Source organism: Paramisgurnus dabryanus, chromosome 15 (assembly GCF_030506205.2).
Source record: "Paramisgurnus dabryanus chromosome 15, PD_genome_1.1, whole genome shotgun sequence".
Lineage (NCBI taxonomy): Eukaryota > Metazoa > Chordata > Actinopteri > Cypriniformes > Cobitidae > Paramisgurnus > Paramisgurnus dabryanus.
In genome coordinates, this window is record NC_133351.1 from 16,968,084 (window position 1) to 16,986,963 (window position 18,880).

Sequence of the window (18,880 nt, forward strand, 5' to 3'; positions counted from 1 at the left end):
TTGGCTTTCTCTCGCTCGCTAGCCCAGTAACTTGCCTTGGTGATCCACGGCATTCAAGAGAAGCCTACCTGGAATTTATAGCGCAAATAAGACAGAGCAATCGGGCAATGCGGAAATAGGTGGACAGTTCCCGTCACCGAGTTTGCATCCCACTCCCAGGCTGAGGATCTGAGAGTTCGCGGGGATTGCAATTAAGTGACAAGATATTTTTTTATTTTTTGCTCATCGCGAGCTCAGATCGCCAGCTTTAAAGTACACTTCGCGGAGGATTTGACTGATTTTGATCTGCTTTTGACAGTGGGCTAAAAGAAACGATCGTAGCTGAGGATCAAAGCAACTTGCTTTTTTGCTTGCGAGCATCAACATGGACGTGTTGGCGAATTACAGTATTTTTCAGGAACTTCAGCTGGTGCATGACACGGGCTACTTCTCTGCGATGCCGTCGCTGGAGGAGAACTGGCAGCAGGTGAGAGATAGAGTTTGCGCGTGCTAGTAAGTTAGTACTCATAAACAAGACGCGTGTATGCGCGCACATGTATCTTATGGAAAGATTCACAACTTCACTTAAGTGACAGTGTGTACATGAGCGATGCTTTAACACGTTGTTTACGTCTCTAAATTATTCCGCTTACTGTTGCTATCACACTCGCAGTAATGGAAGTGCACACTAGGCTAATTATAACTATATAAGATCTTGTTGTTTTATTTATCAGGAGAAAGTGTTTTTTAGTTAACAGACTAGTATATTATATGCTGCAAGGAGTCTTTTGTACACAAATATATTTCATTGAGGGAGTCAGACACATTTATTTCCACACATCAAGATGATTCATGAAGCTTCTACTTGTAATTTACTCAATGGCGATTTGTTAAGGCGCACGCAATTTGCACAGAGAAAAAAAGCGATTGACTAACAATATGTGACTTGTTATTTAATAATGCATTCGCATCTGTCGGTTAACTCTATGTTTTTTCGGTCCGACGATGTTAGAGCTGTTCCCGATCATCATGTATTATGTATTACCTCTGCCACGAGGGTGCGCGCGTGAGTGCTTGTGAAGAAGATGCATCCAGATCACAAATTATCCTAAGCAAATTTGATGTGGTGCTGTTTGAGAATCTTAAAGGGGTAAATGAAAACTGTAAATGTTGTGAAAATTTTTGTTTTGATATTTGGCGTACTGTAGCAAGATGTGTAAATTATTCAAATAGATGCACAGGCAAGTCACTGTGTCAGGGTCACGTTTTTAGGTGAAAAGTTGTGCAAATCAAGACATTCATTGTGTTTTTGACCGATATTGTTTTTCAGTAGCAGATTAGAGTGATGATGCCACAGTGATTTGGACATAAACTAAAAAGGTGCAATGTAATACCACGATTTATGATTTGAGGGTAAGAAGGACTTTTAGAAATCGATGTGGCGAAGCATGCCCCTGCACGCATGCACCGGCTGTCTCGAACTCATTGCAATTCCATGTGCTCAACTGCAGGGAAATGCAGCGAGTGGTTATTTATCGCTGATGTGTGAACTTGAAACAGATCTACCCCCACGAGCACTTCTAAACCAACACAGAGATTATCTGGTCACAAATGCAAATACGGACACACTGGCATGAGTAAAAAGGAAAATGCGATTTGGCAGTTGCTCATTCTTTGAACAGAATACTGTGAGAAGACAAACAGGTCTGGTTCATCTGCTAAATTAACTTAAAGGATCATGGTTGTATCAAATAATGGCTTGTGTGGGGGTGCACTGACAGTCATTCCCTAAAATGTGGTGAATTGGTTGTTCAAGCACACATAGGATTGGAATTTTGCTTGTTGTTTTACATTTATCCACGTGCTTGGGACAGAGGGCAAAATAAAGTGAAAAAGATAAATTGTGCTCCGTTATGATTTATATTTTGCTTTTGATTGCTCGCTGCCCTATGAAAAGAAATGAAGACAGAGTAAGTTTGTTTTACTAGCCTTGCAATGGCTAGAAAAAAAACGAGCTCATATTGTGAGCAGGCAATACAACCTGCAGATGTGTCGCTGTGCCACTGATGCAGACAACAGAGACAGTCTCAGCCAGCAGCAGCAGACAACCAGCCTGAAAGGAGAAACAATAAAAGTCACGAAAGTCTGCACAAAGAAAAAGACCTTGTTCAATAGACAAGTAACTATAAAAGCGTTTCTCCTGAGAGTGACATCACAGTTAAAATTTGATGCTTTTACAGGTTAGGATGGTTTTTAAGCAAAGCCCTAGATCTGCCAGCGGAAGGTAAACAGCACCCTTTAAGCGGGAGACAAGATGGATAGCTGTGCTTGGCCCCTTGCGAGTGGAGCATGAATCAGACCTTAATGGATGCGATATGGGTGAATTGAGTTTCAGAGCTCAGGCTGAGACCAGGGATGGGGCACAAGGTCCACAGAAGGGAGGGTGAAGGAGCTGATGTGCTTGGGGATGACCAGAGGTTGTCCGCAAATCCTTGATGAAGTCTTTTCTGGGCCTGACATGCACTGCATCCATTGCCCGCAAGGGACGCGGGCCGCTGGCACCGTCTCTCTCGACTTGAACAAAGACGCTATCTTTCACTGTCAAGAAAAGAACACAGAGGAAAAGACATGGCTGTAATCACAGCTCGCCAACCTATCTTAGGGCACAGAATTGAGGATTATTTCGGCAGTGACCCGCAAGTGGGGTTAATTCAAAGAGCGGCTGTTTGTGCAACAAGAGAGCCCCTGTTGGCTTTCACCCCCCTCCCTAAGCAGTGCCACCCAGTACGACTCTCACTGGAGGCTGGAAAAGCAGGTGGAATGGCCTGGGGAATGAGACCGAGGTAGTAAACAACGCCATTAGAGGCAGTCAAGGAAGACTCCCTTACGAAAATTAACCATGGTTTTACTACAGTTAAAACCAAAAAACCATGGTTACTGTAGTAAAACCATAGTAACTACAAAATAACCATGGTTTTGACAATCATGGTTTTCAAAAACCATAGTTAAACCATAGTTAGTGTAGTAAAACCATGGTTTTGCTGATAGTAATCAATACACCAAAAAACCATGGTTACTACACTTTTACCACAATAAAACCATGGTTAATTTTCGTAAGGGCTGGCCAATTAGTAAGCATCACCTTAGAGATAGTGGTGGGGGTTGAGTCTGTTTGTCTGCATCTATCCATCTGTCTTCCATCAGCCAGTGCACCACGTGGGCTTTTTTGCTGTTTAGTCTTGTGGACGGCAAGCTTTTTTGTGGGCCACTGAGAAAATGGGTCACTCTCTCTTTGTCTACCTGGCATACCTGTCCTTACCATTATCTTCTCCAATGTGTTTGTTTTAAAAGTATCCACTTGTAATTCAAATATATTTGACTTTGCTGTAGCAAATTCACATACAGGATCTGATGTTATGGACCTATTCTGAGCCTCGTGTAGGACTTCTGAGTTTTGCAGTCGAAACCCACGAGACCTGGCTGCCCTGATAATACTGTAAAACAGAGACTGAGAGGCTGCTCTTTTTTCAGTTCTATCAATAGCTTTTATGGCATATCATTAGGGATTGAGAATGTGATATGGCAAACGTATACACTGGCAGCTGGAGGGCAGACAGCTGACCCACAGAAACACACCACAGTCAACTCATATGAGCAGGGTCACGTAAGCCTTAGAGAGAAGCTGCAGGCAGCAGTACGACACGAAAGCAGTACAGCTCTCAAATGTTGAGCTTGGTCTGTCCCAGAGAAGCCCAGTTTGACAAGATAATGAATCACAGTGCTTGCATATTCTATGCTGTGAGTTTTCGCATTTCACAGCCCAGTAACTTTTGGAAACAAAGGCGTGGATAGTGGGTCGGTGGGTGGGGTTTAGAAAGCCTATGCAAGTTATAACATAAAAAATGGATTTACATCCTCAATCAGTGTTTCAAAGGTTAGGACCCACACCTAACCAATCCTCACTAACCTCCTGTCTTCTGATTTACCATGAAACTTGAATACCAGCATTTATTCTCCTTTTAGTTTCATCCTATTCTTTAATTATATTCCTTCAGTTTCCTCACTAAGTGCGTTCCAGCTGAAAGCATTCGGGCTTTATCTAGGCAGCAAACACTGAAATGTCCATTATGTAATACTCTAGAGGAGCACAGCTGCTTTCTCACAGTATATCTACTGACAGCAACCCTCAAGTCTTTTCTGGTCTCCAGAAAACCTTTAGTACCAATACAGTACTAATACTTTTTTAATGATGTCCTTACTTGCTGACCTTATATTGAGGGAAACACGACAAACCTGTTATACCAATGTCGCTTTAAAGTGACAACAGGCCTTTCAGCACATGTTGACGCTAAGGCATGCAATAAAATGTAAGGACTCCAACCCAAAGATAAATAAGCTGTCACAAAGTTATCTTACCCAGATATGTCACGCATTCTCGAAGGCTTGTCTGCAGTGTCACCTTTCTTCCCCTCCTTCAGCTTTGACCTCGGCGACCTCTGCTGAACCAGGCATTAGACTCCATTAGGCACTATGATGGTGGTATATCCTGTTGAACCAGAATGGAAAGTGCTTGTCATTCATTGTAATCCTATTAGGGGGATAAAGCTAATTTGAAATTTTTACGGCTTAATTGATCAAGTCAGCTGTTTGGTTTCCACTGGATCATTGATTGGCCCATATAATGGCGAAGATTAGAGACACCGGTCCAGGCATGAAAATAAAGATTTATTTTAGCCGGCCGTGATTAAATAAATAAATAAAGAACAAAATGTTTGCAATGTATTTATACATATGTCTGTAAAAAAACACATTTCAATAATATAATGGAAATGATACAGCTATAATGCTGTACATTCATAAACACACGTTTGCTGGAAAACAACAGCATATGGGGATTTGTTTATACTGCTCAATCCATTTTAACTGCCTCCAAGACTATCACAAATCATCCTCGCAATTTTGACACCACCTCTATATCATCTGTAATAGTCAGTTACATAACATTACCTTGGTGTCTTATATAAATCAGGAGAATTGGAAACGGCACTGAGAAATCTTTTAAGACATAAAATCACATATGTTTGTAAGACATCACATATGATCAATGAATGAATTATAACACAGCACTGGCTAAACAGAGTCCATCATCTCTCCTGAAACTCTTTTTACGATCACCCTGGGCAACTTACTGTTGATCCTGCATGAGTCACGACTGTGTTGGTATCAGTGTGACATAAACCAGCCCATTGTTCTGGGCATTTCCTGTACGCTTGCCCCTGCCAGTGAATGGTGAGGTCAAAAACTAAGCGCTGTCTGGATTTACTGTACACTGTGAATCACTGTCACGTCATTGTCTGATATTGCAAAAGAAAAGTCTGTTTATCTCCCCACCTACCTTTTTGGATTTAGATTGTACATGGGGTGTGCAGCCATGAGTAACTGGAGCAAGAGTATGGTTGTTTTTTGTACCGAGACCCAGACAGAGCGGATCAGTCAGTCTGTAGACAGGTGATAGTAATTAGGCGGTAGTGAGGTGCAGGAGGGTCTTTCATGTACAGGCTGAACCAGGTCTGTCTTTGAAGTGGGAACCTTTCAGTCGCATTCTCCTGATATGTTTGAATAAGGGTTATACTGTACCAGCTGCACAGGCATTAAAACAATGTAATATTGATGTATACTGCTGTGCAAAACACAGTTACTATTCAATTTCTGAAAATTGAATTATAAACTGACTCCGATCTGTCTTGTGACAAACTGGCTTTACTCCGCTATGCTTAGATCAGAAAGTATGTAGTCTGAATATTGCATTTGTGTATGTTCAACAGATTTGGTCAAAAGTGTCTGAAGCCATTTTCATTTCAAGTCTTTACAGTTAAAGGAAAACACCACCGCTTTTCAATATTTTACTATGTTCTTATCTTAACTTATACGGATTAATACATACATATCTTTTTTCAATGCGTGCACTTTATCTTTGCACAGCGCGTTGTGAATGTGTTAGCATTTAGCCTAGCCCCATTCATTCCTTAGGATCCAAACAGGGAATAATTTAGAAGGCACCAAACACTTCCATGTTTTCCCTATTTAAAGACTGTTTCACAAGTAGTTTCACAAGTAAGTATGGTGGCACAAAATAAAACGTTACGATTTTTTTAAGCGGATAAAACTGAGAACTATATTGTATGGTGGTGATGATAATGTAACTGTGCCAGCACGTGTTCTGTCCAGTATTTACCCATTATAAATAACCCAGCCATTTTAGGGTGCAAATAAAAAGTTTAGTAATATGGTTTGAAATTGTCTAATTTGATGATGTTGGGTCTGTGTGAATGTAAACATTTGCCACAAAAATGAAAATGTCACAGGCATGTTTTTAAACACAACATCAGCGAAGAGGTGACTGTTTAGAGAAAACATTTCTGTACTGATGTGTGAATGGTTTATACTTTAGTGTATTTACTAGAAAAGTAATTCTGGTCATTTTACCAGTAATGCCAATTTACCAGTAACACTGTACAATTTGTGGAACAATTCAGAATCGTATTTCTTCTAAAAGAAATAAGGTCTTAACAGAAGTTCAAAGGGATAGTTCACCCAAATATAATAATATTTATACATTTCTTTGTTCTGATGAACATTTGAGGAATGTTTGTAACTAAACCGATCATAAGCCCCATTCACTCCCATAGTAGGAAAAAGAATACTATGGAAGTGAATGGGGCTCATGAACGGTTTGATTACAAACATTCCTCACAATATCTTCCCTTGTGTTTATCAGAACAAATAAATGTATACAGGTTTGTAACAACATGAGAGTGTGTAAATTATAAGATAATTTTCATTTTTGAGTGAATTATCCCTTTAACCAATATGATAAACAAAATTTTACAAAAATCTGCAATACCTTATTATTATTTTAGATTTTTGGTTGTTTTCTGTTTTTAGTCAATACATTAAAGTTAACGGCTTTCATAAGATCATTAGGGATTAACGCACAGTCCAAGCTGCACGATGTGCTGCTTTTACCAAATATTTTTTACTATGAAATTTGACAATTTCTCTGTAATTTATTCTGTGCGCTAGGGGTGGATCAAAGACGCCATCAAACTGGCAGTTGGTAGGTTTTTGAATAGGCAAACGTAGGTGTGATGAAACAAGAAACTGTGATGGTAATTGGCATCTCGAGGGAAAAAGCCTAAAAGGGTTCAAAAATGTGCTCTAAAAATGCATTTTCATATGCGACATTGTAATAAAATATATCAGTTAACTTGTCCATATTTTTTATTTAATTGGTTGAATCATGATATGATTCTTTCCATTACAAAGACTCACTTGAAAACGTCACAGGGGACGAAAGCATGCTTTACAAACATGAAAATACATACAAGTATACAACAAACGCAGCCAGGCAAGTAAAAAAGGCGGCGAACGGGTATGATCACAAGGATTACAGTAGTAAAGAATGTCTATGCAAAGAAAACAGACTCTTGAGAACATTAAGCCCATGTAACTGCATTTCCGGAAAGCGTTGTAGCTTCCGTCAATCTCCTGACTAGACAAATTATATTTCCTTTGACAGTGCATTAATGATGACATCATACATGAACATGAATACTATAGTGTAATAGGAATTGAAAGAGAAACACTGATTTGCTGAGGCATTTGTAATATATACACTGACAACGTCTGTTTCCAGTAAGTACTAATGGACCGTGTTCACTGGTACTAAGAGTGTTTATTGTTTGCCTGCTATTGTGCCACCTACAGTAGTAGCCTACAATATGTAGCTGTGGGCACAAGGAAATGCTTGGTCACATTCCCAGAACAAGGTTATTCAAGAACCTTTTAAAATATTTACGCAGAACCTGCTTTTTTAGCGAAAAAGTTCAAGTGGTTTGATCTCGTAAGATGACAGTTTTAAACTGAACAGACTTCTTGCCCTCATCCACTTCTCCAGCTTGCAGACAGAGAGCAATGTGCTAATTATCCCCACCCCTGCGAGTGATTGCTAGTGGAGGTGGTCTTATTTAGGGATCAAGAGCTTTTCTGGGGCCATGATTAAGGAGCCGGTGGATGGTGGTGACGGTGAGGGTCATTTGTCTGCCTGCTTTTTCAAGAGTCTCTCAGTCCATAGAGACGAGAAGCAGCATCTATATGGACAGATAGAGTAAAAGTCAGAGAAAAATGAGTGTTTGTAATGCATCTTTATGCATGAGGCCTAGGGTCCCTCTTTGGTCTCGATGGAGAGGCAGTTTAGCCACTCAAGGATTTGATTAACAGGCCGAGTGCAACCGGCCATTTTTCTCTAAGTGCAAGTACACACATGCATACAAACTCAGACTAACAGCTTGATGATATCTTTCACACCACCCTGAAAAACAGCAGACTGCAAATCAATACTTCCTTATTGCAAAATGTTACCTCAACACGATTTGAGAATGCAGCACTAGGTATTAGCAAAAGGATGAGTTACATAAACCAGGTGGGCTGAATAATAAATAATGGTATTTTGTGTATTCCCAGCCAGTTATTGGTAGGCCTACACACTGTCTAGGTACAGAGAAAGAAATGGAGAGAGGTAGGAGAGACGGCAGAGTCGTGTTAAGAGGTGAAGGATGTCTCACATGTTTATTCAAGTGCTTCTGAGATGCAGAGTGGGGGGGTGTTGATGGTGCCACACTTTACTTGCATCTGCTAGGCCTTCTGGAAATTCCCCGCTGAAACATTGCCAGAATAAGAGTGCGCATACGGCAAATCCAAGACTGCTGTCAGGTTATTTTGTAACCTGCATTTAATTTTTACTGTAATAAAATATATTTGCATCAACATCAAATTGTCAATTTTGTTTAACATGCACTTGCAATAAACATTTTATGCATTTGGCAAAAGCTTTTATCCAGATGCATTTTTAAGCTATATATATATATAGTATCAGTATTTGTGTTGTCTGAACACATGCAGACGTGGTAGAAACAATGCTGACACGTTTTACATGTTCTCCAGAGGAATCTGGAGTCTTTTGTGTAGTGTAGAGCACGATTTAAGATTAGGTTTCAGGGTAGCAGGATACTCGGCTCTGGATCACCCAACACCTGTTGTCAAGCTGCCAAACAGGAGTGGTGAGCTCATTGTTTGTTTTGGTGGTGTGGTGACCTACAATGAATAAGGACGTGTCGCAAGAACATGTACTTTTCCGGCATGTATAATGCTCCCTTAGGGTATGTTTTGTGACCTTGAAACAAGTCATAGTAAACCTGGTGAATTAAGTATTTACAAAATGACAAAACAGCTTTAAATTTGTCACACAGGATCAAAAAGCAGCAATAGATTTTAAGATACAGAACGACGTATCAGCCCAATCACCATGTCAAGCTTGCCGTTTGGTTTTGTACTGAACCTGGGTTGTTTTGGATAGTTGTGACCTGTGAAACTGTGTGTGTGCGCGCAAATTTGCATATCATCTGTCTGCCTCTCTCTGGTGGCCACATGACTTGGCCTCACTCCATACTGCTGATGTGCCAGACCAGTTTGACCATGCTTTTCCACTAGCTTATTTTATTCATCCTGTCTCTTTCATGTTGTTCCCCACTGCACTAAATTCTATGGTGAAAGTGTGAAGCCACATCCTTACTTCAAATACGGCACCTGCACACAGGTCAAGTGTAATAATGTGACAATTTTCGCTCTACCTGCCATTGCCCTTTCCATTACCGGAGAATTTGCATGACAAATTACATGAAAACCAAAACAAGATTCTTTGTGTCTATTTATATATTCAGAGATTAAACACATTATGTCCTATGCAAATGAATGAGTTGTATGATCACTTTGCTTTGATGTTATCTGCAAAACATTTGTTTTACGTGGCGCTCATGTAGGATGTCTGTACATCTCACTGCCCTCCACCTAGCTCACAGTTCTGTCCAGTAATTACATGGGGAGAAAATAAAAAGGGCAGATGCCCCTCTGGCACCCGGACACAGGACCGGTGTGTGTCCAACCTGACGGTGTGGAACAGCGTACAAGCACGGCTCTTTGCTCCAGTGAGCAAAGAGGCTTGATGCTTACACACTAGAGAGCTGATTTTGAGCACAGGTCAGAAAGCAGGACCACCCCATCAAGCACACACTGGAGGCTAGAAAAACACTGACAGAGTAAGTTTGCGGTTTTCGCTCCTCGAAAGCGAGTTTCTAAATGTGCCTTCATGGCTTCCAGCGCTCACCACTTCCTCCTCATCCGTTGCCATTTCATTGGAGGAAACCAAGCCCTTGTTTACTGATGGGGTTCCCCCTGAAGGCCCCCCTCTTGCTTCCCCTTGTCCAAAGCGTTACTACCACCACATGGACAGCTGCCAACATCCTCTACATTCATCAACAGAACAGCCTTACTATTACAGTTACTCTGGTTACATCCCCTGCTGAGGCTACTAAGCTGGTGTAGGCGCCATATTGTTTCTTTAAGCTTTATTCTAAGCCTTTTATTTTAGGCAGTCCAGACCCTCTCTAAATTGTGCCAGGTGCCATACTGTATACCCGATATAGCATTGGCTAAGGATCTGCAGGCACTGCCATCTCTGCTTAAGGCTACTATGAGCTGCTCTGCTGTGAGACCCACCTGTTCACTATTGCTGGCATTAAACACTTTTCCACCAAACACAATCATTGACTTGCTTCAGAGAGCCTGCAAAAAATACATACGAGCATACAGTTATTATAGAAAATGCTTAACATGTTTTAGTGCTTAATTGTTCTTCTCATCTTAAATAAAGTAATACAAATCTGTTTGTGTTGATAAGCGAAGCTGCCCGACACACATAATAACCTCCCCAGCATGTCCACACTAAATTCTAAATGTGCTTTCGTCCTGAAGGTTGTTCACCGCGAGTCCTGCTGAGTGCTTTTGGGATGGAGACCGAACAAACGTGCTGCTCTTAGTGTTTCCAGTTTGTTATGGCTCTGTTAAATGGGTCATGCGCTGAGGACCAGCGACCTTGGAATATTTGTCCTGATCATTGAAACATTAAGCTTTCTCTCTTTTTTTAGTACAGAGACCCACTTTCCACCATTTGTGCCTGTCTTTATCATCTTAACATAATTTATACAAAAATGATCATACAGACAGCTGAGATATTCATTTTTTTCATGTTTTTGGGGTGTCACTGATTTCTCTTAGCACCATCTTCTCAAAGCACCTGGCTGGTATGACAGCGTTTTTTACCATCTGGTGCGAATTCTGTGGAATCAGGGTGCAAAAATGACAGCATTTGTGAAGTGTTTGCAGTCAAGATAGCAAAGACTTAGGGAACGCAAGTCTGCCTTAGCTGAAGGGGAGGCTGAGCCAGTGTACAGCTATGTGGGTCGGGTGCTATTTTAATCTGTGATGTTGTCGGGAATACCTGGGGGACTAGCCAGGCACTATTGGAATGGGGCTTGTCTGTGTTCAAGTGCCATTGTGTGTGTGTGTGTGTGTGCTCAAATGTATGTGCATAGGTATACCAGATTGCAAAAAGGCTGTTCAAGATTTGCGGCGTGTGTGTGCCTCCACAACGCCCCTACACATTAAGAGATGCCCAGTGGGTACCTCTCTTACCATCTTAGGTTCATTGAAGCAGGTGGTGTGTGTGTTTGCTTTTAAGCATGGACCGTTGCACTGAGCAAACGCAGCAGAGACTTGCCGTCTCTCTGCACCCCCCAGACAACCCCTTTCTGCGCCAGCGTACGCATCATGCTGACACTCTAGCTGTTTCACCACCCTCCCCCTCAGGCGATCCTCAGACAGGCCAACAGCTCAATTCTACATTTTGAGTGCATGTGACTCATCTCTACTTTACAGTATTTAGGATGAGATCACCCACTTTGTCAAATGCAAAGTGCTAAATGTATCCGACTGCATTGTAGATTCCAGTAAAATGATGAGGTAATGCCTACGAGCCATCACAGGATTGCTAAGTTTTCCTAATATTCATGCTGTCATTGCATTTGCGACCTTGTGATAATCAGAGGAAGCCTGAGGAATTTTAGAAAGGTGGGTTAGCAGAGCCCCCGGGCAGAGGCCCACCCCCTGCTGTGCAAGCAGGTGCGACGGCAGCAGGAGCACCCCACCGTTCAGCCATCCCACCCCGTCTGCGAGCACGGTGGCTTTATAAAGCTCAACTCTCGGGCAAGCATGTCAGTCCCAGAGAGGGAAAACTCGCATTAGAGTTAGAAGCAGTCAAGTGCAACTCTGGATGCCCACATTCACCACGCACACTTGGCAAAGGTCTCCCTGTCCGCAGCTTCCATTGTAGTCAGGAATTAATAGACTGCAAAGGCATTCATCAAGTCCCTGTTAGGTTGCCTTTTATGTCACTGTAGCAGCCTTGTCAAAGGCTGGTAATTGGGTTCAAAGTGCCATCACAGTAAAAGGCAATGTGGGAGTGAGTCAAAGGGGGTGGGACTTCATCGTCTCAGGTGACCTCACTCTCGGCCCAGCTGCTCCAGAGTGCAGGGAGGAGGGAGTTCGTGGAGGATGAGGTCATTTTTTCGCTGGGATTGTGTGGGCTGGATTTGCGTAGGTGTCTTTGTTTGCGTGTCTGCATGCATGAACGATAGACTCTGAAGGAGATAATGGATGGCGATTTTAGTGTACGACACTGATAAAACAATAAAAAAAACTCCTTGCAGAGATTACAGTTTAATATATTCAACAGTGCACTCTTGACAGGATATTAATGCAAGTCTTAATTGCTATAAAATTAAAAAATATACAAGACTAAGTCAATCCACAAAGAGGGATTTCAACCATAGTTTCACAAACCTTAAGAATCGACATCATCCCAAGTTACCAGACTGTGATTCCATGCTTCACAAAAAGCTTTTATACATCAGTTCATGATCAAATGCTCCCTCCCACTTTACCCACATCAGTCCATTTATGGCTCACTTGCAAAGTGGCAGGGCTTTGTGTCTGTTGTTAGAGAGATGAGCTGGGCCGATAGCCACGTGGAAAACACGATACAGGCTGCAAGGATTGAAGCTCAGAACACAACGGCAGTTAGTGATTAAACATTCTGAGCACATGCTGACGCAGTATCAGATCATAGGATGTATCTGTAAAGCGGACATTTGAAGCAGAGGTGTCTTATGATAGATGCTTTTAGTCAGCGTTTTCAAAGTCATTTCAAATAATCCTGTTCAGATGTTTTTACTGAATTAAAAATGTTAACCTTCTTGTAGTTCTAACCAGATAGAAGGGATAACTTCACTGCAGGCAGTTGGCTCCGTGTGAGATTGCTTATGCCATTTTTATTACAGTCGCCAAAACCCTAACTCTCCACTCGTGACAGACAACATTCTCATCACTCCAGCTTATATTCCTGCGTAGCATTCAGCAAATAGCAGTACAGTGATTTTTGTAAACGGCCCTTAGACAGGCTTTCAAAGATGGAATTTGTGTTTTCCCCTCTCTCACATGAAAGTGGGGGAATAGAGACAAGTAAAGAGCAAAGGAGTTTGTTTGTCCCATAAAATACCCGTTGTGCGTAGTCTGTGTAATTACCACACTGCAGGATAATTATAAAGAGGACAGATGCACGGATGAAAAAGCCATTTACGTTGACTTAAGTGAGCGATGGCAATTAACTGGGATGCCTATCCCGGCACTGAGAAATTGGGTTGGAAATCCTTGCAGTAAGTTATCACACAAACCAGAAACGGCCAGCCTTCTGCTATCTCTTGGAGGTGAGCCTTGCGAACAGGCTCAAGCAAGTTGTTTAATTTTTTAAGCGGCTTTGCTAATCTACATTCTTCATTTTGTTTTGGAGCCTTTCGTGCGTAAAAAATCCCTGCAGCACAAAGACTGGTAGGGCAGCTGCCAGATTGGGAGGGGGTTTCGAATTCCTGTTATCATAACTGCTTTTGTCCATCACTGCGGCCTGATCCAGAGGCTAAATTGGAGATTGGACAGGTTACCGTATCCATGCCCCTCAGGCTAACGTGCCCATACTGGTCCACGCTGCAATCCTGCCGATAAGCATTCACAAAAAGATTGGCCCAGACCAGTTTTCTGACCAAAGCAAGGGGGCCTGGCGGGGTTACATAACTTCTGTATGCTTCAAGTCACAGCCTTTGCAGCGAGGCATGGACCTCTGCATCCCATATATGCAGTTTCCAATTTCGTTTCCTTTCGGTTGGCTTCATGCTACTTGGGACAGGATGCTGAGATACACGTAGTGTTTCCTTTCAAGGATGTATCCTTGTGAATGCTGTGAAGGCTTTCCATGTAACTCACATCCTGTGGTTTATAAGAAAAGAGTCATTCTGAGTTATATATAGCATGAGGAAACACACTGACGTCTATGCAGGGTCACACTAGTTGGAGGGTTTCACAAGGTTTTTAAGGTAACTGAAATGGAGCACAACATTGAATGAGTTATAACTGTTTTTAAACAACACTGTTAATGCTGCCGCCATCTCATTTATCTAAAGAGTAAATAAGATAGGGCTGTACAGTACTCCACTCCTGTTCTTCATTTAGATGTGCAGTTCCCATGTTTCATCCCATACACCAAAAGAGAAGTGAGGAAGCTTGACTGATAGTCCCGGCAGTAAGATAGGAGTAATGAGAGCACCTGCTGATTTGCTGACTGGGGCTCCATACGACAAAGTAAAAATTCACATGGTGAACCTGAGCTCCTTGGTGTATGAAGCCCATGTGGTGACATAATGGAAATGTAAAACAACTCCCATACAGTTTTGATTATTATTATGAGCTCAGTGGGACTTAATTTGAGTGACATGTCATTTAATGGGAAGAATAATTTGTAAAACTTACAGTACATTGCTGTGTTTGAGCAAGCTACAGCAATGTAAACTTCCTAACAATCCACCATTGCATCTTGGTAAAATAAAGACCTCTGTTTAAGTCTGCCGATAATGGGCTTGCAGCTGAAATTGACTCCCTTTGATATCTTGGCTTATTAGTCATGTTACAGTATGGTATGTAACTGCAGCCCTCTATAAAATCCCCAAAGGGCCATGCATCTTATGAAACAAAACGCCCCGTAGCTCAGCCCCCACTTCCAACATACTCTTAAGATGGCCAGCTCCCTTTTGTTTCCTCCTGTTCTTCCTCCTTGTTCTCTTTTGTCTCCACGTGTTTAATACCCCCACCCATGTGGCATTCTCTTCGCACTGAGTAATGAAGATTAGCTGGGCATCTACCACAATAGAACCCCCCCATCACTACTATCCCTTACTTAGACTCACCAATCTTATAACAAGCTGTTAACCCCATTTAAAAATGTCCCCTTTCAATCGGCTTGTGACGGGGAATAATCCCGCCCGAGCGGTTTAATGAAAATCGCTGTATCCTGATTAGATTACCCCAGTGCAGCCAGCCAGTGGCCATTAGCCGACCCCGTACACAGATAAACAGCAGCGCTACTCCGCAAATCCAGTTAAAGGAAGACGAAGAGCGGTTTTCTGGGGCTCAGCTTGCCTCTTACCAGCCTGCAGTCTTGCTGCTTTTGTCAGTGGGATTATCCCTCCTCTTTGGCACATCTATGGTGAGCACACATTCACTTCTTTTTTTGCACATTCTATCCATTATCGCGCTTGTCTTATGCTGTATCGTTTCACTGAGCATGATTCTCTTTGGCATATTGGGATGGAATAATTAGGATTTGTTTGAAAAAAGCATTATGAGATAATCTGTTGGGTCGCTTTCATAGACCCTTCCATGGTATATGTTAACAGGTCATAAACCTATATATCAGAAAGTTATCAAAACTTAAATGCTACTCATATCTTCCTATAGCTTAAATGGTAGAGCATTGCATAAGACACATGTTGTACAACACAAAGGTCAAGGGTTCGATCCCAGGGAACACACATACTGATGTACAGACTAAAAGCCCTGTATGTCCCTTTGGACAAAGCATCTGCAAAATGCATGTTTTTATTACATATTCATACTGTATATGACGCCCATATCTGTTTGCACTTCAAAAAAATAAACTGCTAAAAATTAAGCAAAAAAACAATAAGCGGTCTGGGTAAAATTATGGTTTACATTAAGTTACTGTAAACATTACAAGCTTTTTTATTCAGCCAAATCGTGCTAAGCCAGACTTGTATAGCAACAGCACCCATTCTCATTCCAAAAACAAGTGTGCCCCCTAAACCCTATTGACAATATCAGGTGTTTCTGACTAGATTTTAGCTGGGAGATAATAGTGACTGTGTTCATCTGAGTAGACGATCAAGGTCACATTATGTCCTCTACAATCATTTGCTAATGAAGTTATTGAGAGAGGCAATAGTGGCTTTTTTGTTCCTTCGCAGCTTCTATGTCCCTTTTGTGACTACTCTTACTGAAGTCGTACAATACTTTTAGAGCTAAAACAGTGTTTCGGAACAGAAATAGCTATCAGCGGTCCCATACAAGTACACCCAAAAGCTGTTGGGCACCCAGACTGCCTCCTCCATCTTTAAATGGAGGTATTCATTAGCTGCAGCTGCACCATGTCAGACTTAAAGTCTCCTTGTGCGGCTGGATGCAGATGGAAAAGTCTGCAGACACTGTCTTTCACTGTCAATCCTAAATTATTGAAGGTCTCCCTTGAACTAAGTCACCATTTACTTTCTTATTGGCTTTGATGAGATGTGACATTGATGCTCCACCAGCCCTGTGTGGAAAGGGCCTGGCCTCAAAGGAATTCAAGAATGTATTGTATTAAACTACTAAATTAAATATTGTAGTATTCAAATGCCAATAAATGCATTTATTCAATTTGACGTTGAACTGTTTAATTCAGCTAACTTTACCAACACAACCTCTCTCTAAAACCTTGCCCTCCAAAGATGACAGCCAGCTTGATGTCAGCATATCCAAATGCACAAAATGATTGATGGGTAGCGTTTTTGATTTTTTTAAAAACATATGCTGAAAGAGTTAGCTCCCTTGACTCTTTCATTGTTGTTTAGAGAGACAAGGGCTGTCTCACAAAATCAGGAATGATGTCTAACATCACTTATTTTACCGGTTACATTTTATGCGCCATAAAAATAATTGCTTACAGCACTTCTAATATTCATTAAAGCTTAGCAGGTATTGCACTTGCATGCAAAAGTTCATTTGTGCAAAAAATAAATTAGAATGTATATTGTATTTCATGTATTTTTTAAAAAAAATATCACAGTTCTTTCAGTCAATTGACAACTTCCCTAAAATATGTTAGAGAATAATTTGTTGAAAAACAACCTTCCAGAAAAGTAACCATTTTAGTAATGGCTGCCCTACTGCTCCTGTCCTGTTCCTAATTTGAAATGCGGTATTATATGCAATTATTTACTTATTCACTACTCTATGAACAAAGGATTTGCACAGGGAACACTTAGATGTGAAATAAAACTATATGCTCCCCTTTATATATTAGCATTATGAAACGTAAATCAATGCTGTTGGCTTACTGATTGGCATTTGGTGCCAAGATTGCCATAATGCTTTTAATAAGATTTCATTGCTTGTTCTTTAGCAGCAATGACATCCATCTTTAAAGTAATCCTGCCTCTAAGGGTACAGTCTACAGATAATGTTTGGCTGTTATCTTGCACGATTAGCACTGCTCTTTGTTCCGCATTACATGCATGCTTGCTTGCTGTATTATAGGGAAATGGGCCACGCGTCTGTAGAGAAACAGCTCAGTAATATTCCAGATTGTTTTGATGGAGTGAATGGCCATGGTTGCATATATCTTTTTCCTGAAGAAGCATGCATTAGCTGACCTCGCAAATGTTCTTGTCACAATAAAGCTGTCGCCGTTATGTCATGAACCTGAACAGGGTCCTAATGTTCCGCCAAGAGCTGTCAACATGCATAAACTCGTGCACAACTTTCACACCTATGGCTAATGAATTGCTTTTCTATCCCCGCACTCCCCCGCTGGGTGACGAATCTGCCAAATACTTTCATTACCTTTTATTTTTCTCCCCAAACGCGGTTCGATTACTTTCATCGACTGACTGTGATGACTGAAACCTCTTGATTCAGTGGAAAGAAATGTAACAAAATATCTGGCCAGTTACTTTTAAAGCGAAACGCTTCCCCAGGCTCCGTTCTCATTCCTCTGGCCTTCATTTGATAACAAAACCGAGAAAATGTGTCTTTCGGATACAAAACGAGCTTGTGTCCTGCTGTCTCTTCACAATTCACAACCCAACAATGTGGCTGCCATGGAAACAGCTGCCAAGCCTGTTGTGCTCATCTCTGGCCGAGTTCCTGTCTGTCTGTTTCCTGCCATTTCCCATAGGAGCTGCTCTGTGTTTACCAGCCAAAGAGAAACACGGGAACAGCACAGGACCGGACTCTCTCACAAGGTGCAGCTGGAAAAGCAAGATGCAGGACTCGGAAGGAAGGCTGAGAAAGGATGACGATTTCAAAACAAATTTGCAAATCGCATTACACGGTCAACATGTAATTAGCTTTGTGTGAGAGTGTAAATATTGACCCACTGTAATAAGTACATGGAGTCGACACTAATCTGAAACTCAAATCTACGCTTAGGCTTTGGTGAAGAGCTCTGTTCGACCAACCCAGTCTCACCCCATGGCGTCAATATTTGACGAAACTTGACCATGCGTCAATATGTTGACGCGGAGGGTATACCTTTCGCGTCACTTTTTGACGAACTGGGGACTTCAATACTATCAGGTACGCGAAATTCTCTTTCCTATTTTCTTACCATTTTCTACCATTTTCGCGTCGGTTTAGGGTTAGATTTACATAATGACATCCCTACCCAAACCTATCCCTAACCCCAATGTCAGTTGACAACTGTTTAATTTCGCGTACCTAATAGTATTGAAGTCCCCAGTTCGTCAAAAAGTGACGCGAAAGGTATACCCTCCGCGTCAACATATTG

At 41.6% G+C, this 18,880-nt stretch overlaps 1 protein-coding gene and 1 long non-coding RNA gene across 2 annotated transcripts in view; one reads left to right on the forward strand and one right to left on the reverse strand.

Annotated features, from left to right (window-relative positions):
• Positions 1-24: 24 nt before the first annotated feature.
• Positions 25-18,880, forward strand: part of klf7b (Kruppel like factor 7b) — a 45,012-nt gene continuing 26,156 nt past the window's right edge. Inside the window, exon 1 of the mRNA XM_065251651.2 lies at positions 25-466. Coding sequence (XP_065107723.1) covers positions 365-466 — 102 coding nt within the window. The 5' untranslated portion in view covers positions 25-364. The remainder of the gene's footprint in view (positions 467-18,880) is intronic.
• The window catches only part of LOC135733255 (uncharacterized), a 67,542-nt gene continuing 50,304 nt past the window's right edge, over positions 1,643-18,880 (reverse strand). Inside the window, exons 2-3 of the long non-coding RNA XR_010526927.2 lie at positions 4,396-4,525; positions 1,643-2,577 (exon numbers count right to left, since the gene is read on the reverse strand). This is a non-coding gene — a long non-coding RNA (uncharacterized lncRNA). The remainder of the gene's footprint in view (positions 2,578-4,395; positions 4,526-18,880) is intronic.